The sequence below is a fragment of the Manihot esculenta genome, chromosome 10 (assembly GCF_001659605.2).
Source record: "Manihot esculenta cultivar AM560-2 chromosome 10, M.esculenta_v8, whole genome shotgun sequence".
In the NCBI taxonomy this organism is placed as follows: Eukaryota; Viridiplantae; Streptophyta; class Magnoliopsida; order Malpighiales; family Euphorbiaceae; genus Manihot; species Manihot esculenta.
Window position 1 is genome coordinate 4,086,549 of NC_035170.2, and position 25,896 is coordinate 4,112,444.

General features: G+C 32.1%; 2 protein-coding genes across 10 annotated transcripts; one reads left to right on the forward strand and one right to left on the reverse strand.

The window, feature by feature from the left end:
* Positions 1-3,055: 3,055 nt before the first annotated feature.
* On the reverse strand, positions 3,056-6,802 carry LOC110625113 (dolichol-phosphate mannosyltransferase subunit 1). 5 transcript variants are annotated; one of them, XR_006352372.1, is made up of 10 exons: positions 6,376-6,802; positions 5,981-6,263; positions 4,666-4,765; positions 4,517-4,550; positions 4,373-4,449; positions 3,985-4,010; positions 3,720-3,884; positions 3,520-3,634; positions 3,124-3,361; positions 3,056-3,088 (listed from the first exon to the last, which is right to left on the reverse strand). XR_006352372.1 is itself a non-coding variant. In XM_021770654.2 (9 exons), exons 2-9 carry the CDS (start codon positions 6,085-6,087, stop codon positions 3,257-3,259), a joined length of 729 nt encoding a protein of 242 aa, XP_021626346.1. In that variant the 5' UTR covers positions 6,088-6,254; positions 6,481-6,802; the 3' UTR covers positions 3,056-3,256. The 5 variants fall into 5 exon arrangements, 4 of the variants coding, with proteins under 4 accessions (XP_021626346.1, XP_021626344.1, XP_021626345.1 ...); XM_021770654.2 differs by having other exon boundaries at positions 3,056-3,361; positions 5,981-6,254; positions 6,481-6,802; XM_021770652.2 differs by having other exon boundaries at positions 3,056-3,361; positions 6,481-6,802.
* A 4,029-nt stretch (positions 6,803-10,831) lies between these two features.
* On the forward strand, positions 10,832-16,802 carry LOC110624736 (centromere protein F). Of its 5 annotated transcripts, none has more exons than XM_021770010.2 (5): positions 10,832-10,991; positions 12,377-12,843; positions 12,980-14,981; positions 15,101-15,307; positions 16,188-16,802. In XM_021770010.2, exons 2-5 carry the CDS (start codon positions 12,470-12,472, stop codon positions 16,503-16,505), a joined length of 2,901 nt encoding a protein of 966 aa, XP_021625702.1. In that variant the 5' UTR covers positions 10,832-10,991; positions 12,377-12,469; the 3' UTR covers positions 16,506-16,802. The 5 variants fall into 5 exon arrangements, with proteins under 5 accessions (XP_021625702.1, XP_043816986.1, XP_021625699.1 ...); XM_043961051.1 differs by having other exon boundaries at positions 10,833-10,991; positions 11,761-12,843; positions 12,977-14,981; XM_021770007.2 differs by having other exon boundaries at positions 10,834-10,991; positions 12,977-14,981.
* Positions 16,803-25,896: the final 9,094 nt, after the last annotated feature.

The window sequence follows — 25,896 nt, forward strand, 5'->3', positions numbered from 1 at the left end:
TCTAAAAGAGAAGACCACTAATGTCAAACTAGAAGGAAAAGGCCACTGAGATACGGAAGGGAAAGACCACTGAGGTCAGACTGTAAGAGTAAGACCTCCAAAAGTAAGATTTTCAAAAGTAAGATGCCCAAATTAAGACCTCCAAAAGGAAAAATTTCTAAGATAAGACTTTCAAAAGTAAGACTGTAAGAGTAAGACCTCCAAAAGTAAGATTTTCAAAAGTAAGATGCCCAAATTAAGACCTCCAAAAGGAAAAATTTCTAAGATAAGACTTTCAAAAGTAAGACTTACAAAATAAAACAACCAAAGGTAAAGATAAAATAATTTCATATTATATTAATAAAATAACTCATAAAAAACTTTCTCAATTTTATATAAATGCGAAATATACTCTCACGCCAGGTAGTGGAGGTATCTGATAATATATAAAATTATTTAAATTAAAGAATGGATCTTACCTAAAATTATACTAAAGGGTATATTTATACTTTTTCATAAATAGTACTCGGTAAGACAAATGAGGGGCTTTTTTTTCTCTCTTTTTTCTAGGAAACCTTGATAAAAGGGGTATATTCTTCTCTCTTTTCTTCAACTTCCTCTTCCTTCTCCCTTCTTTTCTCCACAACTTCATTCAAGATTCTATTATAGAAATTTCTTAGATCTAACTTGAGATTGGAGAGTCTTTACCAATGGCATCTTTGGTAAACTCCAATCTATTTTCTCTAGTTTGCATGTCTCTTTTTAAGATGCATATTATGGAGCTGTCTAACGAGGAAAGTGGAAAATTCTTCATTACTTAAATCCGATTAAAAATTACTCTAAACTACCTAAACTCATCTCAAACAAAATTGTCATTATTCGAATAAAATCGAAATCTATTTAATTTCATAAATTTTAATTAATAATTTATATAGGAATATTTTTCCTTAACAATTTTCATTTAAAAAAGTTAATAATTTTAAAAAATATTTAAAATTTTAATTTTTAAATAAAAACATATAAATAAATTTATAAATATTATTTTTAAATATATTTTTATATTAAATTAATTATTTATATAAACAGTCATGATACTTTATATATAAAACTTGAATCTAACCTGAATCCATCACAAGTATTAATATTCAAACTGTAATTCGTAACAAATTCAATTATAATTATCCACATTCGTCCCAAAATTCGTCTCAAATTCAATTATAACTATCCACATCTGTCTCAAAATTCGTCTCAAATTCAATTATAACTATTCACATCCGTCCCAAATTCTGGTTATAATTATTAAAATATGTCATTAAGATTAGATTAAAATACCCGACACATACACCCACTTTCTACCATTAACCCATTGCACTCAATCAACCTCTCACTAGAATGTGCTCATAGTAAATATATTAATCAATCCCTCTAAATCTTATCTAGAAATAACTCAATATAATTATATTATACATCACAATGAGTGTTTTACAGTATATGAGAAAAATCATTCTCCACCTTATGCTAAAACATTCCTCTCTCTTCACTCTCCATATGATAGAAAAATCTCACTAGAATTCTAAATATAAGATTCATTTTAAGAGATTTAGAAATATAATTTCTCTTTTTTTTTAGTCCAAACAAAAGAATTAAATAAATCAAACCTTTTTTTATTTTCTTTTATTTCCTGTCCTTCCATCCAAACAAAGCATTAGAGATTTGTTTGAAATATATGTTGTTTAAGATAGATAGATACATACATATGACAAAATGAGGTATTTCTAGTGTTGCAAACTTCGTTTGGATATATAATATACTAGCAGTGAAGATGAGGGAGGATGAGGAGACAACAATATGGTGGCTTCAAGCTTGCTTGTATGTTGATTATCGAAGACTTCACAAAAGGATCTAAACAGAAAGAGATTTTGGAAAAGAAAGGCTTAGAGAAAGTAGAGACGGGAAAACGAAATGAGAGAAATATGGAAGTGCTCTTTTGATCATTATTCTGTTGGAATTGATTCAAACAAATTTGATTTGATCTTTATAATATTCTTTAAGATTTAGATTATATTTGTTTAAGATATTTTAATTTCAATTTTTAAATGATCTTATTAAGTTGTTGGAGATTTTAGTTTATTATTCTTCAAGAGTTAGATTATATTTGTTTAAAATTTTTTTAAATTAACTTATCAAGTTGTTGGAGATTTTAGTTTGTTTTTAGTGCTATAAGTAGCACAATTATTGTACAACAATTCACTCCATTTAATAACGTCTTTCTCTATCTTGTTCAATAATATATTTATCCAACAGTGGTATCAAGTATGTTTACACAAGTTCAAAAATTTTTAATATAAAAAAAAAAAAACCAAATCCATAAGTTATTAGAGAGAATTGCTTTTAAAAATTGTTGATGAGAAGTGCACCAATAAAAAAAAAAAAGTAACTTAGAGAAAGTGCTCTAAAAACTTGTTTGATGAGAGGTGCATCAATAGTTGTTAGGAGAGGACACCAATAAAAAAAATCAATAATAAAAATTTAGTGATTTGAATAGAAATGTTTATATAGTGAGAAGTGCACCAAAATTATTACTTATAAATATTGATTTTTCTCATCACAAACTTGATGAACCATAACAAAAACAAAAGAAAATTTGCTATAAGAATGAAATATGCAAAATTTAAATTTCGATATTAAATTTTGTCATAATTAATAAATGAATTTTTTAATATATATTTTAAAGTATTTAATTTATCTCACCGAGAGCAACATCCGTGGAATAAAAGCATCGAAGCCTGTTAAACACATTTAATACAAGGCAATCAAGAAATTAAAAACCATCAAAACTCTAGAATTAATGAAAAATAGATGCTTGTTTTCCTAGAAACTTCAGAAAAGAAAAAAACTAAATCAAGTGCTCTCCTTGCAAATTTCTTTGGGTTGTTCTCATCTGCAGTCGAGTTATAGCACTAGTGATACAAGTCAACCTTTTTTATTTATTTTTTTCACCCTGTCTTTTACATTTTTTGTATGTTTTCTCATAGTTTTCAAGTATTCAAATCTTAATTATGTTCTCTCTATGATCAAAACCAAACAGCACTAAGTTTGTATGTTATTTGAAGTTGATAAACGAATTCATTAAAAGCATTGACAAGTTTATGTTGTATAACCTATTCCAAACGGTTCATAAAAAATAAAACAAGACTCAAACACACACAAAAAAAGGAAGATGAAAGCCTATTAGACATCAAGTGTAAAAATGGTGGATTATTAATGACATTGCCTCTTATGTTGTAACCAGAAGATAAACAAGGCCCTTCAGATATTCAACAATCTCAGATCCTCCAAGCTTTGAACTTCCAAAAACTCTGTCAACAAAAGTAATTGGAACCTGTAACAAAATTACACCCACAAATATCAACCAAACCAGCAAAATTAACATAAACTTTTCATATACACCCACAAATAGCATAAAAGGTAGCTGAAATGACAAAAGCACAAAGAGCACAAAGGAAAAATAAATAAATCTATACATACATATATAATTACCTCCTCAATATGGTAACCTTTTCTGGAAGCCCGAACAATCATCTCCATTTGAAAGACATACCCCTTGCTAACAACTGAACTTATGATATCTTCAAGTACTGATTTTTTATAAAGCCTTAAACAAAAAAAGTTAAAAGGAGAGAGATCTTAATAAATCCACAAGGTATAGAAAATTAAATACCATAAAATCATTCACATACCGGAAAGACCCGGTCAAATCAGATACACCAGGCCACAGAAGTGTTTGTGCAAGAACATTTGCTCCCCTACTCGTCAGCTTGCGCATAAGATTCCAACCATGTACGCCGCCACCTTGAACATATCGGGTTCCAGTGACTATACTTGCACCAGTCTCCAACTGTTTCCTATGGAGCATATAACAGAGAACATTACATGAAAACTATATGGTATTAGGCATCCCAGAACAGTAGAATAGCATGAAAATGTAGAAAGGAAACTACTTACTTGATAAAGCTTGGCAAGTACTTTGGCTGCAAAATATAAATCACACAAATCAAATATATGAAACTTGAAAATTGGATCAACCTTAGCTACTGTTTATATGGTTCCTAATTTAGCCAGTTTTTCTTTCAATGTCCTTTTCAGATGAAGAAGATCACTGAGAAACATACATAAAAGTTACAAGGCACAGGCACAAGGTCAAGAAATCAAATAGATGCACATATATAACAGATATCACGAATAAGCTTCAAAGCACTTATATAAAAGTTACAAGGCACAAGCACAAGGTCAAGAAATCAAATAGATGCACATATAAAACAGAAATCATGAATAAGCTTCAAAGCACTAGAGATGGATCTAAATCCAGTGAGAACAGATGAATAATACTTACATGGTGGGATAAATCAGCATCCATGATTACAACGAAATTTCCAGATGCATGCTTCAAACCATGGATGTAAGCAGTTCCTGATAGTATAAATGCATCAGAGACGAGTTTCCCATTATTATCATACATAAAAACACAACCACCTACCTAAACCAAGCTTCTTCGGTCTAGGTCTTAACAACTGCATCATCATGAAAAAAGTAAAATAGAGAAGTCAGGAAACAGAAGTAATTATCAAAATTAGTTGGAAGAAAAAGGTTAATTTAAAAACTGATGCCGACTGCTATAGTAATTACAATGTGATCTTCACCATAAACTTGCTGCAATTGCTTTACAACTTCTTGAGTACCATCAGGACTCCCATCATCAACAACAATAATTTCGAACTCAACATCCCTGAACAAAACAAAATATGCATTTACTTTTCTCATTTGTTGGTCAGTAGCCATTCAACAATCCCAGTGATAAATTCACAAAATGGATGAGAACTAAAACCCTAGTTTATATAGGGAGATTAACTATTTAGTCTATGCGTATTGCCATTTTAACAAATCCCTCGGTTTTGAGAAACCTATTAAAACGTTCTTATCTTTTCTCTCCGTCTATGTTACGATGCGAAGAGATGAAATCCATAAAAAAATTAAAAAAAGAAAAAGAGAAAAACAACAATTAAAAACTAAAATAGATAAAATTTAACCAACTTTTTAGAAGAAATAAGTTTGGAAATAGAGTAGTTTATGATGGATCTAAGCTTATATGAGAAATATGCAGGGAAGAAAAAACTTAAAAAATATAGCCTTTGAAGCTGCTGAAAAATGTAGAAAATAATGAAAATGAGAATAGGGAGCAAAAGAGGAAGAATATAAAAGAATTTTAGTAATCGGTAAGGGCCGTTACCATTACATAATGGTCGGTGACGGCCATTACCGTTACATAGTGACGGCAAATCAGAGGATTGATGGAAAGAAAATATAAGAACGTTTTGATAGGTTTGTAGGGATTGAATTGTTAATAATTGCAATATCCAGAAACTAAATAGTAAATCTCCCATTCATAAATGACTAATAGACAATAGTATATCAGTTTCTTCTACTTTTCTTGGCAAACTTAAACATCGAGTTATTGCCTCAAATGAAGGAGAATTTGTTTAAAATAACTACTATGGTACTCCCTCCTACATTTATTATAACTACTGAATTAGATAGATAGAGGACTGAAAAGATTGGGGCTAAAAGGCCAATAAGGTAATACTTGTTTTATGTAGCAGATTAACACTCCCAACCTAAAAAAAAATCCTGAATGAAAGCTTACATATTGTTGTGCTTTTTCGGAACATAATCTGTAGAAACCCATCGAGACATTAAACTAAAAGAAAACTCATGAAGGATTCCCTATCAAACCTAATCTAATAGTTCCACCAAAATGTGATCCTTTTCACTTCCCCAATTCAGTTACTACCTTCACCTGCTCTCTTTAATCTTATGCAGCTGAAATTCATTACTCGATCAATAGAAAAGGCAAAAATGTCTTGATCCTCCGTAAACAAGGATCCACTAAACCAAAATTCAGCAAAACAGCTAATCCCCAAAATAATAATTGGAAACAAATTACCTGAGATGCTTAAAGATGAGGTAGACGATGAGGGCAATGTTGAGGCGCTCATTGTAGGTTGGGATTATAATACTGTACTTATTCTTCTCCTCCTTCCTCTGCTCCATGTTATTTTTCTCGACACTGAAGCCAATATCGCACTTACTTGAGCTGAACTAACCCAGCCTCTCCCAAATTTATGGGGATTCGAATTGGGGAAATTATTGAACCCTCTGGAATTGTCCACTTAAATTTTTTTGGGAAAAAAATCTTGTTGTTTCTATGCTTGAAATTACTGAGCCACCTTAAGGGAACATATGCAAAAGAACAATTTATAATATGATTAAGCTTGAATAATAAGAGAAAGTAATAGTAAATAAGTCAGGAATCTCTCTCCTAGTTTTATCTCTACTAACCTAGGAGCCAAATCCAAAAAATCTCTCTCCTAGTTGTTATCTAGGAGATAATTGTGAGAAATAACTAATAACGGCCACTCAAGGATTAGCTACAAGAGGAGCTACCGCTATTGCTGGTGAGACGGGAAGCGAAGCGTCATCTGTGTCACAGGCGGGAAGGGAAGGCGCCGTTGCCGGCAGCGCCAGAGAGGCCTGGTAGTAGATCGCCTGCTTCAAACGAAAGGAGATTGCCGCTGTTGCTGGTGCCGCCGCTGAAGGGAGATCACATGCTTCGCTGTTGTTGAAGGGAGATCGCAGCTTCAAATGTCGCTGCTTTATTGTTGTCGTTGGTGTCGCCGTCTGTTGTGGGAGGAGCAGGCTGCTGGCTCTCTGATGTCTTTAGGGCATCTTGGATTTTGTATTAGTACTCGAAGAGTTATGTTGAAAAATAAAAAAGATTATTCAAAGACTTAAAGAGTATTTTTGGTATTATACTAGAATCATACTTCTTTTATATTATTATTTTTGCAAATTAAAAGTAAGATTATAATAAAAAATAAATTCTTAAATTAATAAAATATTATATTATTTAGATAGTAGGTCTATGACTCTCCCCAAGGTTTTTTTTAATTTTTTAAATTTTTAAATAAGTTAAATTAAAAAAAATATAATTTATAATATAATATTTAAAATTTAATAAAATATACAATTTTATCTTTTTAATTTTAATAATTTGTAATAATTTAATTCTTATAATTTTAATGTTTATAATAAGTTAATTACTTTAATTTGAGTTAAATTACTTTAATTTGAGTTAATTATTTATTATATATTTAAAAAGTTGCTAATAAAATAAAAATCTAAAACTTAAATTATTAATTATTAAAAAATATAGTATAAATTATATATTTTACTAAATTTTAGAAACTATACCGTAAATTATTGAAAAATATTTTTTACTTCGATAATTTGATATTTTATTATTCTGAAAAATAAAATGAAAAATACATTGATAAGAAAATGTTATATTCTATGCTACATCAATTTTTAGATAATTTGATTAATTACTTAATAATATCATCACTTATATTAATTTTTTGAATTCAACAAAATTAGACTTAATAATATCAAGTTAAAAATTCAAAAATTAAATAATAAAAATATTTTACATACCATTACTTAATCAAAAAAATAAATGTATGACTTGAATTTTAATTCCGTCTCATTTAAAAAATATATTTTTTTTATAAAAAATTACTATTAAATATTTATATTATAAAAAAATTTTTTAATTAATTTTTTAATTTTAAAAAATATATTAAAAATATATGTGTTAAAAAGTAGACTATTTAATTTTTTCATAAAATATTTATCGATTAAAACTAATGAAATGATTAATTAATAAGTTTTAATATATTTTTTAAAAAATTAAAAATATTTTCATATATTTTTTAGATTAAAAAATTAATTAATTTTTTTTTATTATATATAATAAATTTTTTATTATTTATTTATTTAATGATAAAAATCCCTAATCTAAAAGAATATTGTTAAAAAATTATTAATTATTTACTGATATTTCAACATAAATTATTTCACTCAAATCTTTCAAAAGAATTTTTTATGTTGCGTTGCAAATTAATGTTAGTTTTGTTCACCTTTCTCTATAACAATGATTATTAACATCTCAACAAGGAGAAGGATGATGATTATATTGATAATCAGAAAAAAATTGATGTGAATCATGATATTTCCATAAAATTAAAAAAATAAAAAATAAATTCACAAAATTGAAGTCAAAAACCAATTGAATATAAAAAATTAATTAAATTTTATTCTCTCAGTTCTACATTTTTTTCTAATATTTTATTTGCTGTCATTTGTTTTTAAATTAAATCATATATAATATAATTAAAAAATATATCTAAATAAATGAATGGCGGATTTAGTCTGAAATATATTTAAATAAATTTGAGAAATTTGATATTATATTTTTTTAATTTTAATTTTTATTTAAAAAAATAAATGAATAGAGCAATTGTTTATTTATTTATTTTTTTAAAAGAGTCATAGGTGTTAAGTTAATTGATTGAAATAATGAATATGCAAAAATTTAAAATTTAATAAATTAATTTAATCAGTAAAATAAAAAGCTTATTTTTAATAAATATAATTTTATTATACATGTTAAGGAGTTCTTTTTAATAATTTTGATTGTATTTAGGTGTGAGCCGTATTCGGTTCAAATTGAAAAAATTGATTGAATCGAATCGATTTGAAAATTTAATTCGGTTTTTTATACATTTCGGTTCGGTTCGGTTTTTAATTTCAGAAATTTTGGTTATTTCGGTTCGGTTCGGTTTTAATAAAAAAAAATCAAACCGAACCGATTAGTGATAATAATATATTTTTTCAATAATATAGAGAAATTAAATCATATTAAGATTAAAATATTTTAATTAAATTTTAAAATATTAAAAATAAAGTATAAAAAAATAAAAAAAATTATTAAAAATTAAAATCGATCAAACCGAACCGAATCGAATCGAATCAGACCGGTTCGGTTCGATTCGATTTCTGACCAAAATCAGTTCGGTTCGGTTTTCATAAATACTAAAATTTTGATTTTCGGTTTATTCGATTCGGTTCGGTTTTGAATCAAACCGACCGAATACTCACCCCTTTGTATTAATTGGTATTAAATACTGTATATTTAAGTTTTTTTGAGAAATTCAATTTTACATATATAAATTAAATAAAAAAATGTTTTTAAAAGCAAAAAAAGAATTCTTCAAATGGGACGGGCGTCCAACTCTTAAATAATTTATATATCGCTTGAAGATGAATTTGGCACTGCAATCAAGAAATTACTTTAATTAAAATATTAAAATTTTTAGATTTTTTTTTATTTTTTAATTTTCACTGTCAGTGGTTCCACTTTTACATCTCCGCGTCTAGTCAGAATTCCATCAAAGCCCCCTGCTCCTCTTCCTCGCTTTATAACGCGGCAATCCTAAATAGTTGTAAATTTCATTTTGCACCATAAAAAAGAATTTATTAATTAATTTTTTAATTTAAAAAAATTAAAATATCTATAAATTTATCCTTTTATTAATTTTAATTATTAAATATTATAAAATTAAAAATATTTTAATATAAAAAAATTAATTCATAAACTTTTTATAAAATTAAAATATTAACTAATAAATTTTTTCAAATTATAAAATTTAAATAATAAAATAATAAATATTTTTATAAAATTAAAAAATAACTAATAATTTTTTTTATAATATGAATTAAATAAATTAATTTTTAATTAAACGAAACTAAATAATAATTTTTTTTATTAATTTCTCCACCAATATAAGTATTTCCAAGATAACGTAGAAATATGAAAAAAAAAGTCTAATATTGGTAAAACTACTATTAAAAATAGAAAAAAATTATTTTTTAGTCTCTGAGATTTAACGTAATTAACACTTCTGTCCCTCTATTTTGGCGACTCAACACTTAAATCCCTCATTTTCTCTTCCGTCCAAATTCATAGTTCTTCCGTTCATTTAAACTATTAAAAATAGGAAAAATTATTTTTTAGTCTCTGAGGTTTAACGTAATTAACATTTCTATCCCTCTATTTTGGCGACTCAACACTTAAGTCCCTCACTTTCTCTTCCGTCCAAATTCATAGTTCTTCCGTCCATTTAAACTGTTTAGTTAAAGAGTCATAGGTGAAAGATGATAATTTTTTTTAAAAATACCATTCTCTCAATGTGAAATTCCTATTTTTTTTCTTTTTCATATTTTCTCCGGTTGCAGAAAGGGTAGGAAGAAGAAGAAGAGAAGAAGATGTAGAAAGGGTAGGAAGAAGAAGAAGAGAAGAAGAAGAAGTTGCAGAAAGGGTAAGAAGAAGAAGAAGAAAGAAAAAAAAAAGAAAAAGAAGAAGAAGTTGCAGAAAGGGTAAGAAGAAGAAGATGCATTTGGGTTTGGGTTAAGTGAGGATTAATTTTGTCAATTCACGTGTCCCAAACGGCTTTGGATGAAAGGACTACGAATTTGGACATAAAATAAAGTGAGGGACTTAAGTGTTGGGTCGCCAAAATAGAGGGACAGAAGTATTAATTATATTAAACCTCAGGGACTAAAAAATAATTTTCCCTTAAAAATAATTAATAATTTTTAATATGAAATTCTCGACAATATTAAAATTAGTGTTTTTTTAAATTTTTTTTATAACTCAACCGACCTTCAAATTTTTAATTTGAATTTTTATTACAGAAATCTCAAGATAGTTTCTTTTAACTCTTTTTCAATTCTCTTTGTACTGGTTGAAACTTTTTTTTTATGAAAACAATTATTGTAAATATAAAATTAATTTTAAATTTATAAAATATATTAAATTAATTTTAATATATTATAATCAATCTACACTATTTTTTTTTTTTTAAAAAAAATTTTTTAATGCAGCTCAAACAAGTCCACTTGTCTTCCTCTCCTCTCTTCTCACCATGCACTCAATCTATCTCTCCCCCTAAATTCATTAACAATAGCAATAGCTTCCTTGAATTTCGGTTTTTGGGTTTGAAATATTTTTCATTGATTCATTTTTTTTTTTGAAATTTTGAATCTCTCCAGTAATGGTAAGTCATTAATTTCTAGATTATATTTTCTCACTTAAAAAGAAAAAAACTCAGAAAATGGTAATTACTGTTTCTGGGGTTTGTTTTTTTATTTCTTATTTTGCCAGAGATGTTTCTGTGGGTTTTCTTTTGGGTTCTTGCAATTTTTGAGCGTTAGAAAGAGTAGAAGAGCAAAGAACTTGTAACTGAAAATTTTCTTTTGTCATCTTTCATTTTCTTCTCCTTGGTTCTGTTTGGTTGCCCAGAAAATTCGAGTAAGTTTGATTTTGCATGCTACCTTTTTTTTTTTTTCTTGTTAACTCTGTGAGTTGTTTTCTTTTGGGTTTCTGAGGGACCAAACAGACTGCTACTTTTTTTTTTATTCTTCTCTGATTCACGGAGATTGAATATCTGCTATAGAAAGAAATAATTTTAGATAAGTTTCAATTATTTTCCCCCAAAACTTCTGTTTTTGTATTTTGAAGTTATAGAAATTTGGCAAATTCAATTTAGGGATTGTTGTTATTTGTCTTCAGCCTCTACGTTGTGGAAGAGCTAAAAGATGTGTATTAAGTGATATAGCTGTTGGTGTCAGACTTTCGGTGATTAAGTCTAGTGGTTGATTCTTGAAAGATAAGATGTTTTAGGGCTTTTCTTAATTGAGCTTGTATCTTATTAAGATTCTGTTTTGTTTGCTATGATTTTTATCACTACAAGCTTAGGTTGCTGATCTCTAATCCATAGTTTCTTTTCCATATAAAATATTATGGGTTTACATTTTTTTTTTCAGTTTATATAATGTGGAGCTACCCACCAGTGTTGTGGCTTCCAATTTTCGAGCCGTTGCTCCCTGCTTAAATTAATATGTTGCATTTTTGTGTGTGCTTGCGAGCATGTGTGGATTTACTTTTACAAGCTAATCCCAGGAGAGGAACCAAATTTTTTCGAATTAATTTATTCCTATGGAGTTGATTCTGGGTTGTGACAATCACTGGTTTAGTTCAAGAGCACAAAATCTTCTGAAATTTCAATTCTGTTTATTCTCTGCCCTGCTAGATGTTTCTTTTCTATTTTTCTCTTTTAATCTAATATTATTAATGCGTCATGATTCATATCATATGGTTCTTTCTCATAGCTTCAGGTGTCTTTCATAATTATCCTCTGCATGGTTTCCATGCTTTTCTTTTTTAATCTGTCAGATTTCTTAAATCTTAAAATAGTGGCTTGGGGTGGAAAACCTTCTATAGTGGATTTTGCCAAGTTGTGTACAGTTGTTTGTGAGTTAATGTCTAATATCCACACATTTGCTTTTATCTTTCCCACTCTCCAGCAATCTTGATTATGATAATGCATTTCAGAAATTGTAATTCCCCATTCTTATTTTTGTTTATATAATTATGCTTTAGGTTTAGAGACCCCATTTCATCAGAACTGTCTATAAAGATTGGGATAGAAGCCACTGTTTTTCGTGAGCTACAGATAGCAGTTTGAATACACAGATGAAGAAGCTATTTTTTTTCAGATCTTCCTCCAACAATGGAAACAACAATGATGGTTGTCTGCCATCAACTGATAAACAAGTTTACTGGGATATCCCAGTGGAAGATAGGTTGAACAATCAACGTGATGATAAGGCTGACAACAGCTTCCGGAGCCCCAAGGGGTTATTTTCAAAGTCTCGAAAGCAAGTTTATGGTAACCCTACTAGCTCCAGCACCAGTTTCCACCTTAGAAGAAGTCGCTCAATGTCATCAGCTGCCTTTATTGTTGATGGATTGGACCAAAGAGTTTTTTCTCACCTAGATGATCAAATTGGATCCCCTTCTAGTAGCATTAACAGTACTGCTCATCAGCGATGTGATCATCCATCTCGGTGAGGCACTTGATTCACTAATATCTAATCATTTTATCCTTCTAAAGTTTCTCTAGGTAGCAATTTGGTAATGGTATCCTTCTATTTTAATTTTTTTTCTTTGAGTAATTTGGTGGTATTTGGTTTATGCTAGAAGGCAGGCTCTTACACCTGAGAGGCAAGCAAGAGCAAAGCGATTCGAAACAATAGCTATTCAAAATGCATATGGGCAAGAGAGGCCTAGATCTTCTGGTTCTTCTAAATCTCATCACAATTCATCAGGAAACTCTTCTTGTAGTAATATCTCAAGCAAAGTTTTGGACCGCTACATTGATGGAGAGGAGCAGCAAGAGAGAAGTAAGCCCAAAAACAGTATTCTCCAAAGAAATTTTTCTGGGAATGGAAATGAAGGTGGAAAGCTTCCACCACGAGTTCAATATACAGCTCCTTCATCACCACCAGATGGCATCAAAGATAAACACAGATCTCGTTCATATAGGGACGCTAAAGCTGCCCACCTTCATTTTTTTTCAAGAGATTGGGTGGAGAATGGATTTAATCATGAATCTCCACGGAGACTTGCAAAAGATGTCATTGAGAGGCTCTCTCAAACTCATTTATCTCATAAATCAAGTTCAGAGCAATTTAACCATGATATCCCAATCACAATTGAAGATATCTATGCTGAATCCATGAATAAATTTGTTGATTCAAACGTAGATGTTCTTTCCCAAAAAAGTTACTCAAAGGAGGAACCTCATGCAACCATTAATAACTACCATGGAGATGATTTGTTAGGCTCTCAGAAAACAACTTGTTTTCTTGAAAACAATTGTGGGGATATAAACTCTGTTCATATTGAGGATGCTATAGATGTTGAATTACAGCGAAGATCTAAAGAAGCTGAGGAAAGGGTTCTGCTTCTTTCCGAGGAACTTGACCAAGAAGGTTTTCAAGGTACTGGGTTTGATATACCATCCTTGATTCAGAATATTAGGGACTTAATGGAGGATAGGCTAAACTTGGCTATTGAGGTTTCAAGTCTTTTGAACTCTCAAATTTCTGAGAGAGACACTTACAGGGAAGAAGTTAGATTGGCAAAAGCAGAATTGGAGGCACGGACCCGAAAACTGCAGAAGGAGAAGAGTGAATTGCAATCAGCACTGGAGAGAGAGTTAGACAGAAGGTCAAGTGACTGGTCATTGAAGCTTGAAAAGTACCAGTTAGAAGAGCAGAGGCTTCGTGCTCGTGTTAGAGAACTTGCAGAGCAGAATGTCTCCCTCCAGAGGGAAGTCTCTTCTTTTAATGAGAGGGAAGAAGAAAGCAGAAGTGTGATTGCATTTTCAGAGCAACAACTTAGACACCTGACCTCGAGGTTGGAAGAGGCAAGCAAGGAGAATCATGAGCTAAGAGAAGATATTTCTGAATTACGAGATAAGCACACAGTGACAGAAGGAGATCTTAGTTGCACCAAAAGGAATTTTGAAGAGAAGGACAAGGAGTGCAAAGAGTTGCAAAAGTCTACTGCTAGATTGTTAAGAACCTGCAACAAACAAGAGAAGACAATTGAGGGTTTGCGGGAAGCATTTGGTGAGGAAATTGAGAAGCAGCAGTCATTGGACAAGTTTAACAGGCATCTTAAAAAGTTGCAAATGGAGCAATTGAGGTTGACAGGGTTAGAGTTGGCTTTGAGAAGGGAGTTGGAATCTCAGAGGATTGAAATTGATTCTCTTCGACAAGAGAATGTTGGCTTGTTGAGGCGCTTAAAGGGCAGTGGAGAAGATCTAGGTGCTTTAACTTTCAAACTAGATAAAGAAATGTGGAGCCATTTATGCTCCCTGAAAAATCAAGGGCTACCGATGCTGAAGGAGAGCACACAGCTATGCTCCGGGTTATTGGAATTCATCAAAGGCAAAGCAGGCCAAATTCCAGAAACTAAGCAGGGAGGGGAACTTACAAGAAATGGTTTAGATGGGCAGTTTGTTATTGAAGCTGATGTAAGAGTTCAAGGCTTTAAGCGCGGAATTGAGAACCTAACAAGGAGTTTGCAGACAATATCTTCTTTGCTGCAGGAGAAGTCCAGTTCAGTTACATCAAAATTTGAGTTGCCATGCCCTAATGTTGATGGTTCAGCAAAACTAAATAATCCATCATCAGAGGTAAGCTGCTATTTAAAATTGAAGTCATGGACAATTGTTCAATTTGTTGTGAGAATTGGATGGACGAGCTAAAAACTTGTTTTTAATCAACAATGCTGTTATTGCTTTCATCTGTTTAGGAAACATTAAAGTTCGAGCTCAAAGCAGAAATTTTACTAACCAGTCTGTTAAGAGAGAAGCTCTACACTAAAGATTTGGAGGTTGAACAGTTGCAGGCTGAACTGGCTGCAGCAGTGAGAGGTAATGACATCCTTAGATGTGAAGCCCAGAATGCATTGGACAACCTCTCCTGTGCCAGCCACAAGTTGAAAGACTTTGAGCTTCAGGTAATCTACCTTTACTGCAAAACTATGATGTTCAATGTCATTTTACGCGTCATTGTTGCTATCCAACATGCCTGTGTTTGAATCCCCATTTTTAAGGCACAATTACCTGATATTTGGTATTTAAATTGACGGACCAGACTGGCAGTGGCTTGTAAAATAGATATGCAAGTGGCTTAAACGAGATAAAACTACCTTCAAGAAGCTATAACTTCCTTTACATGTTTGAAATTGATATGTCTATCTAGATTTTTATTTTAATTTTCGTCTCTTTTATTTTATCTTTTTTGCCTAGTCCTTAACGATTGCTGTGGGGTTGATTTTATATGTGGTGTTTCTAATTCTTTGCAAGGCTTTCTACTTCTCAAAAATGATAAAACCTTGCTTAACAATTTTTCAGCTTTAATTAGTTCCAAATTTTCCCCCTTCTTTCCAACATTTGAAAAAAAGAGACATTTACTATTTAGTCTCTATATTGTGAGGAAACTCACTAGTTGGTTTCTGAGTTTTAAAAAATATATTAAAATAATCCTGATGTTTTAAAACCTACAGTAAGACATTCCTGACATTTTAAACAAATCTACTAGTTAGTCCTTCGTTAGTCTTTATACTTTGAAAAAATTTATTAGTTATTTTTTTTAATTTGATAAGAAGTCTACTAGTTAGTCCTTTCGTATTGAGGGTATTTTAGATTTTTTTTGCACTGCATAACAGATAAAATTAACGGGAGACTAATTAGGAGACTTTTTAAAATATCAGGATGTTTTAATATACTTTTCAAAATTTAGGGACTAATTAATGAGTTTTTTCATAATAGAGACCAAATAATAATATTCCAAAAAAAATGCAGCACTAACAGCTTGTTATTTCTTCTTTGTAACAGATGCAAAAGAAGGATGATAGTATGAGTAGGCTTCAAAATGAACTCCAAGAATCTATGAAGGAGCTAACAATAACAAGGGGCATTCTACCCAAAGTATCTGAGGAGAGAGATCTGATGTGGGAGAAGGTGAAGCAATACAATGAGAAGAATATGGTTTTGAATTCAGAGGTTAGTATCTTGAAGAAGAAGATAGAAGCCCTTGATGAAGACTTGCTTCTCAAGGAAGGTCAAATTACAATCCTAAAAGACACCATAGGTACCAAACCTTTTGATCTACTTGCTAGTCCTGATTATTCACAAGAATTCTTGCTAAAATGATTTTAGAGGTCTTTGGTAGGATTTGTATACACTGTTTATAGTCCTATACTTTGAAAGACGTGCTTTTGAGTTTGCCATTGGTAGGATGTGTGAACACTGTTTATAATGCTGTGTTTATGAGAGTTTTCTTTATTCTTTTGAGCTCCATTTTTGTTTTGCCTTTTCTCATAGTGGGTCTTGGTGAGATGGTGTAAAAGCCTTAAATCCCATGATTCTTTTGTATAATGCTGGTTTTCATAATTGTATGTTGTTGGTTTTCCTGTTATCTAATTAAAGCTGGCAATTGATCTTTTGCTATTTTGTCAGAGACGTTTTAATTTAGAAAAAAACATATCATTTGAATAATCGATTAGTCTGGCGATAAACATTTTTATATAAAATTTATTAATATCTTAATTATTCATATATCATTATTTATTTTTATTTAAATATATAATTTATATTAAATTATTTTATATTGTATAAAAAATACTATTATGTAATATAAATATAAAATATTACATAAAATAAATATATTAATATAAGTATAATTAATTTAAATTATATAATTATATGTACATATTATATTTAAATTTTATTAATAGAATTATATTGATTTATATTTAAATTATATAAAAAATTTAATTTATAAAATTAAGCAGAGGAAAATAATCATACAAATACATACATAAACTTATTGAAAATAATAATAATAATAATAATAATTTATTAAGAGACTTAATAGTTTAAAAAACTATTAAAAAGATTGAAATAAATATATAAATTAATAATATAGTTATGTAATTAAGGGATAGAGATATAAAAACTAATAATAGATATATGATAAATAGATTAAGTGGCTAATATGTAATTAATTTATCAAGGTGTAATTGAATCTCGACGAGCCTCTTAACGAGCCTGCTCAACGAGCATGCTCCATGACCCCAACTTGCGAACCTCTTAACGATTCAGCTCGTGAATCTTAACGAGACAAATACTACTGAACTCAAGTTTAACTCGTTTAATAAACGAATCTAAAATTTAAATTTGAACTCAGCTCATTTAGAAATCAAATTGAATCTGATCGAGTTTTTATCGAGTCGAGATTCAAATAGTTCACGAATAATTTAGTTCCTTTACGGTTCTAACTGAGTAATGGTTGAGAGATTTAATTGAAATTTTAAATTTTATTTATTAAATCCTTAAGAAAAAAGATTTAATTAGATTTATTTTTAATTAATAATTATTATTAAAAATAAAAATCCTAGGTAAACTTCTTTGAGTTTTTTTTTTTTTTTTGAATCAAACTTCTTTGAGTTGAAGTGAAGGATCATTGTTTTTGTTAATTCAGTAAAGTGACAATGTGGATATAAAGTTTTTTTAACGAAGAAACTACTCTCCTTCACATGAGTTTCTAGCTTCTCATTTTAATGGTGAAAATTTTAATTTTTAGGGTAATTTACAATATAAATTTTAAGGTTTAGATTTTTCCCTACTTATTTAATCGTAAATAATTTAGTTTTTAAATTTTTAATTTATTAACAAAATAATTTTTTTATTAAATTTATTATTAATAAAATGATAATTAAAAAATTAACTCAAATTAAAAAAATTAAATTATTTTAAATTATTAAAATTAAAAGAATTAAATTATTATAAAAAATGAGATTTGAAAGAATAAATTATTATAATTTAATAATAAATTTAAAAAATGACTATTTTATTAATAAAGTAAAATTTTAAAAATTTAATTATTTATATTAAAATAATGAAAATACCGATGACACCGAAGAACTCCTTAAAGGGAAACTATAACAAAAAATGATGAAATTTTGTTTTCTTTGTTACTTTTGCATGATAATACATATTTTGCTCATTTAATATGAATAATTTTATAAGAATGGAATAATTTTATAAAAAAAATTAATTAAAAAATTTTTATTTTTTTATTTTATGAAAAAATTTTATAATAAAAAAATTAATTAAATTAAATTTTTACAAAATTATTGATTAGAAGATTAAGAAATTCAAATGTGCAAGGAACTTTTAGGGAAGAAAGAAAGAACTCATTCTCTTTTAACTCATTTATGTTTTTTTTTCTTAAATTTTAATATTCAAATATTTGAATTTTATTGATCCATTCGTAATTTTTGAAATAAATTTATTTACATAGTTGTAATATTAATTTGTTTAAGTGATATATTGAGGGATTTTCATCTTTTTAGTTGGTAATATTTGTAATAGATTATTAAATTCAGAACATTTTATTATGGATTTACACTTAGTATTTTTGCATTAAATGATTTTAATAAAATTGTGTGAATGATTAAAAAATTAATTCTTATAATCCTGCCTTAAAACTCAAGGATTTTCACAAGCCAATGCATAATCTCAATCTACATCAACCTTATGGCACTAAAGGGAGTTTTTTTTTAAATTATATTTTTATATAGCCATTAAAGGAGCTAACTCTTTCTTTTTTTTATTATAAAAATAAATATTTTAAAATAAATAGACAGAAAAATTCAAATTTAAAACTTTACAAACTTTATATCTTAGAAATAAATAAAAAACTTATTTATATATATATGTATATTGTAGCATCAATATTATTGAGCTAGGCTAATATTTGAGTTTTTTTTTTTTGGGAAAATGTGATTTTGAAACTCAATATATTTCTCAATGGAATCAAATTCTGATGGACAAAAATGGGAGTTTTTATTCTTATTAAAATTCCGTTTATTTTATGAAATATTTTATTTAAAAAATATATTTTTTTAGTATTTATAACACATATACATTATTCATAAGATATATTTTAATAATAAAAAATTAAGTCTTTTTTTAAAATAATTTATTCTTTAAAATAAGTTATTTTGTTGACTTCAATTTTTTATTTTATAATGATGTGACCCAAAAAGAACCGAAAATGATTTGTCACTTTGTAAAAGAAAAAATTTGAGAGATTGTTTGACTCAAGAGAGTGTGTAACCTCTGTGTGTACTTTACTGTTATACTGTAATAAAATGGAGTTAGTTGGTGAATTTTTTGAAAATCCGACTAGTACCGGCTAATGAATAGGAAATCATGTGCTTATAGGTGTAATTAGATGTCATGAAAGGCTCGATCGGTTATAAGAGGACTAGTCTTCTATCATTTTGAGAATTGACATTATACTAACCAAGTCTTCTTTCTTATGCGTGAGGCTTGGATAACCGAGGATCACGGGTCATTAGGGTCTTGTCACATATCTCTGTCGTGTGGTGACAACACATGACATACTTTAGGAGAATATTGTGTCATATTAGAAGTCCCATCGATCTTTGATTTTTCATATTCGAAGTTTACAGCTGTTTTCTATGATTTGGACACATGGCATGCCGGAATTAGCTCTCCATATTCATACCTCTTAGCTTGCTCTGGTGATAAATGATGTTCGTTTTGATTCTTGAGCCGCATTTAAACCAACCGTCAAAACAACAATATAAAATCTCCCTTTCTCATGCAATTACCACTTTTGCTCTGCTTTCTTCTGCTCTAAAAAGACTCGACCACTCAGTCATCTCTTTCGCTTTTCCAAAGGTAATTCCTTCTTCTACCATCTTCCCTGCCTTAAAGATTAATAGGTTCTCTTCGTCTTCTTCTTCTGATGGTAACTCAACCTCTAGCTCTTCCTTCAGCGGCCCTATCCATGCTTCGGCTCTTATAGTTCTATTGAGAGCGGTCTTTGACAATGAGACCCTGCTAGTAATGTAATACCCGGCTAGACTCCGGTATCGGAATTCCTACCGTCCGGTGGAATCTCGGATGTCGGAGACCTCTAGATGGGTGAAACCATGTTTTCATGAAATGTTTTAATGTTTTTTATGATTTTAAATAAAAAGGAAATGAGTTTTTTGCATGAGAACAACTTTGGAGGAAAACTCAGGTTCGGCAGCCGAAACTCAAAGTTCGGCCGCCGAACATGCATGCATTTCGGGTGTGCCTTAGGCCCCCGAAGGCATAAGTGAGGGAAGTCCAGGTTCGGCCGCCGAACCTCAAGTTCGGCCGCCGAACATGGCATGCATGCGGAGACACATTCGGCCCCCGAATGTGGCCTGGCCAGCCACTATAAAAGGGTCCCTTAGCCGAAAACGGGCGAGCTTTTCCCCATTTTCGGCCAAGGTGAGCTCTCCGCCGTCCCTCACCGATCTTTGATGTTTTTCCTCTAGATCTTTCAAGTTTTTCATTTGTTTTAACTTTGTTTTGAAGATTTGAGCTTTTGAGCAAAGTTTTGGAGTTTGGAGGTTCAAGAACCCAATCTCTCCCACCTCCGAGTTTTAGGTCGTCTCTCTCTCGATCTTCAAGAGGTAAGAGTCGATCTCTAGCTTACATTATGTTTAAACAAGTTTTATGCAAGTTCATGGGGTAGAAAATGCATGAGTAAGCTTATGTTGAGTTTATGGGTTTTTGATGAGTTTTTGAGCAATGTGGCTTGTAATGTGTGTTTGATGTGTTGTAGTTGGGGTTTAAGGTAGTTTGAGACCCCTAGGAGCTTGTATGCATGTTTTGGTTGAGCTAAATGCATGATGGTTTGAGTTTAGAGGCATTTGTGCATGTTTGAACCAAGTTTCTGCCCTTTGGGAGAAACCAGGTTCGGCAGCCAAAGGGACTTTCGGCCGCCGAACCCTCTTGTGGAGGCAGCCTTCGGCTGCCGAAGCTTGCCCCCGAAAGGAGACTTTCGTCTCTGTCTAGGAGTTTCGGCCGCCGAAAGTGCCGCCGAACATGCATGAGTTTTGCCTCTGTCTGGGAGTTTCGGCCGCCGAAGGTGCCGCCGAACCTGCCTGACTTTCGGCTCTGGAAGGACTTTCTGCCGCCGAAAGTGCCCTGTCCAGCCTTTCTTTGCATGTTTTGCATGGATGTTTTGAGATGTTTTAGGGGGTTTTTGGGGGATGTTTTCATAGTCATGTTATAGTATGTTGGTCCCTCATTTGAGTCCACCTGTGTAGGTTCGGACCCGAGGAACCGAGGACCTCAGCAGTGAGTCAGCTGCTTCAGTCAGTGTCAGAGCTAGCCAGAGGTGAGTGGAATAACTCTTATGCTTTTAAATAAATAAATCAGTTTTGAGCATGTTCATGAATCACGGATGCCATGTGATATTTTAGGATGCTTGCATAGAAATCACGAATATGTTGCATTGCATAATATGTTGTTGATGTGGATGAATGTTGAATGATCCATTAGCCCTCATATGTTATGACATGATGTTATGTTATGGAAGTCCAGGTGTGGCCTGCACTACGCCCCTGGCACTATGTAAGAGAAAGACCGGACGTGGCCTGCACTACGCCCCCGGCACCATGGATTATGTATGTTATGTTATGTTATGTATAAGAGAAAGACCAGGTGTGGCCTGCACTACGCCCCTGGCATGATTGGAATATGTAGAGGGCTAAATGGTGACAAGTTCATCCTTGATATGATTAGTTGTGATGTGATGCATTCCATGATAGCATGTATTTTAAATGCTTTATGATTCTGCTCACTGGGCTCTAGTAGCTCACCCCTCTCCCAAATTCCCCAGGTTTGTAGGTACGGGTTAGACAGAGAAGTCAAGAAGAGTAATGAAGTCATATGTATGTAATAGTTAGAATGTGGACATGACAGATTGTATAATGATGTATAGATATGTAATGTAACGATATTGAGGTTAGAAGTGTGCTTGACCATAGTATAATGTAATCTCTTTTTGAAACATGATCTTAATGTTATTGATGTCCATGTTTAGCCAACTCAACACTTGTTATGCCACCCATTGGGGGCATTGATGAGATCCCACAGAGGGGTCAAGTTTATGATTATGTATATGTTCAGTGCATGCACAGGTTGAGTTTGGTGTATGATAGAATGTATGAAAGAAAAGTTTTAAATTTTTATGTATGATTGTTGATCATGTATGGGATTAAACAGGTTTACAGGTTACATGTCAGGCTTGCTACGGGTCCCGGCGGCCTTAAGCCGATCTGGATCCTAGCGCCGGTAGCGGTCCGATTTTCGGGTCGTTACATAAACGATATTCTATCCATGCTTACTGAAAGGGATGTAGACTATTTTCATGACTACTACTAGATCTCCCATGAGATCTTTCGGATTTATGCTCCTAACCTGAATGCTCGCATAGATGATTAGATCCTTACTGAAGATACCATCATGGTGTATGATAAACAATTGAAGGCGGGTCTTTAGTTCCCAATGGACCAGTTCTTTGTTGAAATACTCAGATTCTACAAATTATCAGTTGCCAACTGCACTCCAACAACTGGAGAATTTTAGTGGCTTTCCACTTTATCTGCTTCAATAACAATATTGAGCTCAGCGTAGCCCTCTTCTCCTAATTGTACTCGTTGGGTATCCAGAAAAACAAAGAGTTTTGGTTCCTCACAGGAAGAAGCCCCGGAACCTTTTTGATCGAATCTCCTCTTTCTTGAAGCGCTGGAAGAATAAGTTTTTTATTCTCTGCTATAGAGTGTCCGGGGGTTTTAGACAACTGCGGACTGACTAGAATATTTATGTGGAGCTTTGAAAGGATGGGGTCTAAACGCGTAGGATGAGGCATAGGCTTTGGACTTCATTCAGAAGATGGCCTTGGCCCATCGAATGGACATAAACATGGCCGTTAGAAATGCCATTCTATCATGGTAGAGTCATTATCAAGCAGACCAAGCTCGGTTGCCTCAACTATTCGATCAACAAAATCCTCGGATGACCTTACCATCTTTCATAGAGTAGGGTACTTTATTTTTTAAGGTATATTTGCCCTTAAATTGTCCTACTTACTCACTCTTTATTTTGTGTAGCTATGGTTGGCAAGGGAAGGAACAATTTTGCTAAAGCAACCTATGCTGCTCGAAAGGGGAAAGTTGTGGCTGGTACCTTAGCATCTCCTCCAAAAAGGGCACAACAAATAGAAGAGACTATCATTTTGCTCCCTCCTCCACCTCCACCTCCGCCTTCAACCACAATCGAAATCTGCCATCCAACCCGAGTCTTCCTCTAGGGATGCTCTTCTAGCACCACCCACCTAAATGGTACACAATACGAGGAGGCTGAAACTGGAGCTCCATAGCCTCATGGCATCCAACACTTAGCAATAGCTCTGACCCTAGTGAACTCGCTTCTCGAGGAACCCCAGTTGTTAGTTCTTATAGCAAAAAATGCCCAAGGCCTAGTGACTGTCATCGCTTAAACGCAGATGAGACGAATGACCTATATGACAATGTCATCCATTCTGCCATAGAGAGTGCCCTGTGCGCATACATAGCTAAGGAGCATATCAAAGCTTTGAGGAGAGAGTTCAGAGCTCAAGAGACGGATGAAAACTTCCTTCAAGAGAAATGCTCGAGGCTGAACGCTAGGGGTAACAGAGGTGAAAAACACAATGGAGGAGAGCCTGGAGTCTGTAGACAAGCTTCAGGCAGACTTGGACGAGGCCACTGTTGCGAAGGCCACTATTGAGGCACATGTTAAGACTGTCGAGGATCAAGTGATTGACCTTCAATGACAAGTCCGGAGTTGCAGTCTAAGGTTCAGGAAAACTAGGCCACCACCAACAGGGTTGCTGAAATGGAAGCTAAGCTTCAAGAGACAGTAGCTCGGGGTAGGAAGATGTTTAGTGAAGGCTAGGACTCTGTGAAGAAGGTGCTTATCAAGCGATTTCCAGCATAAAACTTCTCCTAGATTGACGACATATTCCTCGAGAAGAAGGATGAGGACGAGGATAGGCAAGAGGAGGAGAGACCAAATGAAGACAATCCCTTTGTCCTGGCTTCCCTTGAAAATGTAACAGATATAATAGAAGCTCAGAAGGAGGAGACCGAAGAAGTCCATCCTGCCCTGTAAAAACTTTTCTTTAATAAAAAAATATTTCTTTCATTGTCTTTCTTTGCTAAGTATCTAGGGCCGACACTCGACCCAAAATAAAATAATAACTAAAAGTTGACAGACCATTTGCCAACTCATAATTTATAAATAAATGTCTTAAATGCTTTAGAAAATTTTATTAGCGGGAGTAACACCTGGTCATATACCTAGCAGTTACCCACTTGTGGCTTGCATGGCGGCTACTTGCCTTGCGGCCTTTTTTAGCAAAAATTGCCTTAATCATTTATTTTTTGGAACTAACACTCAAAGATTTACCTAGCGGTTACCCACCTTGTGGCTTGCCTAGCGGTTACTTGTCCTATAGTATTTTTTAGCATAAACTGCCTTAATCATTTTCTTTTGGGACTAACACCTGAAGGTTCGTCTGGCGGTTACTCGCCTTGTGGTGTTTTTTTGGCAAAAATTGCCTTGATCAATGTCTTTTGTGGCTAACACCCGAAGGCTCACTTGGCAGTTACCTATCTCATGGTTCGCCTAGCGGTTAGCCGCCTTGTGGTATTTTTTAGCAAAAATTGCCTTGATTAGTGTCTTTTGGGACTAACACTAAAAAACTCGCTTAGCGGCTACCCGCCATCTAGCTCGTCTAGTGGTTACCTGCCTTATAGCGCTTTTTCTTGTCCCAATGTTTTCATCAATTTATTGTTTTTTATAATTCTGATTTAAACACCAAAAGGATTGAAAAATACATCATAATTTTATTAATAACATTTCCATGAATTATAAAATTCTCCAAGGATGAAAAATGACCTGGCCATCTAACTTGACCAACTTATGGGCACTAGGACGAATAACTTTGGAGACCATATATAGTCCTTTCCAGTTCTTGCCTAACTCACTAGACCCGACATCCCCTCTTGTTATGTCAGATCATTTAAAGACTGGATCTTCTCTATTAAAGACTCAGGATTTGACTCAGGAGTTGAACATCTGTGATGTTTTATCTTTATTACCACTTGGTCCCCCTGCAATAATGTGAATAACCCCTAGTCGTTCATTTTCATCATGATTGACTGGTGCTCTTACCTCAGATTCTGACCCTCTTTTTTCTCATTATTCAGATTATTGAGGTTTGCTTTATTGACCATGGGAGGAGTATCTGGTCCACTGCCAAGGGTGGAGGAGACAATGGCCCCCCTATTGGCAATAGATTTAGCGACAACTAGTGAGTTTTCCGCTATTTTAAGAGTAAAGTGTGAGAAATGAAAAGGACTCTAAGAAGAGAGATAAATAGAAATGTTAGGCCGAATTTATCCTAAATGAATCAAGAAAAACTCAATGGGATCCCGGCAATGAAACCAAATGATGTGGTCGAAAAGGAGTTGAAAATGATATGTCACTATGCAAAAGAAAGAAAGTGAGGTAGTTGGCGCTTATGAGCAGCCATTTAGACACTCAAGTCAGTAAATTATTAAAGAGGACAGGTGTAAGTAGATTGTTTGGCCTAAGAAAAGTGTATAAAAATGTGTACTTTGTGATGATCTGAGATCCAGAA

What these genes read in the sequence shown, in the direction of transcription:
- LOC110625113 (XM_021770654.2), bottom strand. Translation starts at nt 6,087, where the DNA reads ATGGAGCAGAGGAAGGAGGAGAAGAATAAGTACAGTATTATAATCCCA. An exon ending in ACCGAAGAAGCTTGGTTTAG is followed by an intron (nt 4,450 to 4,516) that starts GTAGGTGGTTGT and finishes TTATACTATCAG; the next exon opens with GAACTGCTTACATCCATGGT. An exon ending in AAGGTTACCATATTGAGGAG is followed by an intron (nt 3,362 to 3,519) that starts GTAATTATATAT and finishes ATTTTGTTACAG; the next exon opens with GTTCCAATTACTTTTGTTGA.
- LOC110624736 (XM_043961051.1), top strand. Translation starts at nt 12,470, where the DNA reads ATGAAGAAGCTATTTTTTTTCAGATCTTCCTCCAACAATGGAAACAAC. An exon ending in CGATGTGATCATCCATCTCG is followed by an intron (nt 12,844 to 12,976) that starts GTGAGGCACTTG and finishes GGTTTATGCTAG; the next exon opens with AAGGCAGGCTCTTACACCTG. An exon ending in TGAAAGACTTTGAGCTTCAG is followed by an intron (nt 15,308 to 16,187) that starts GTAATCTACCTT and finishes TCTTTGTAACAG; the next exon opens with ATGCAAAAGAAGGATGATAG.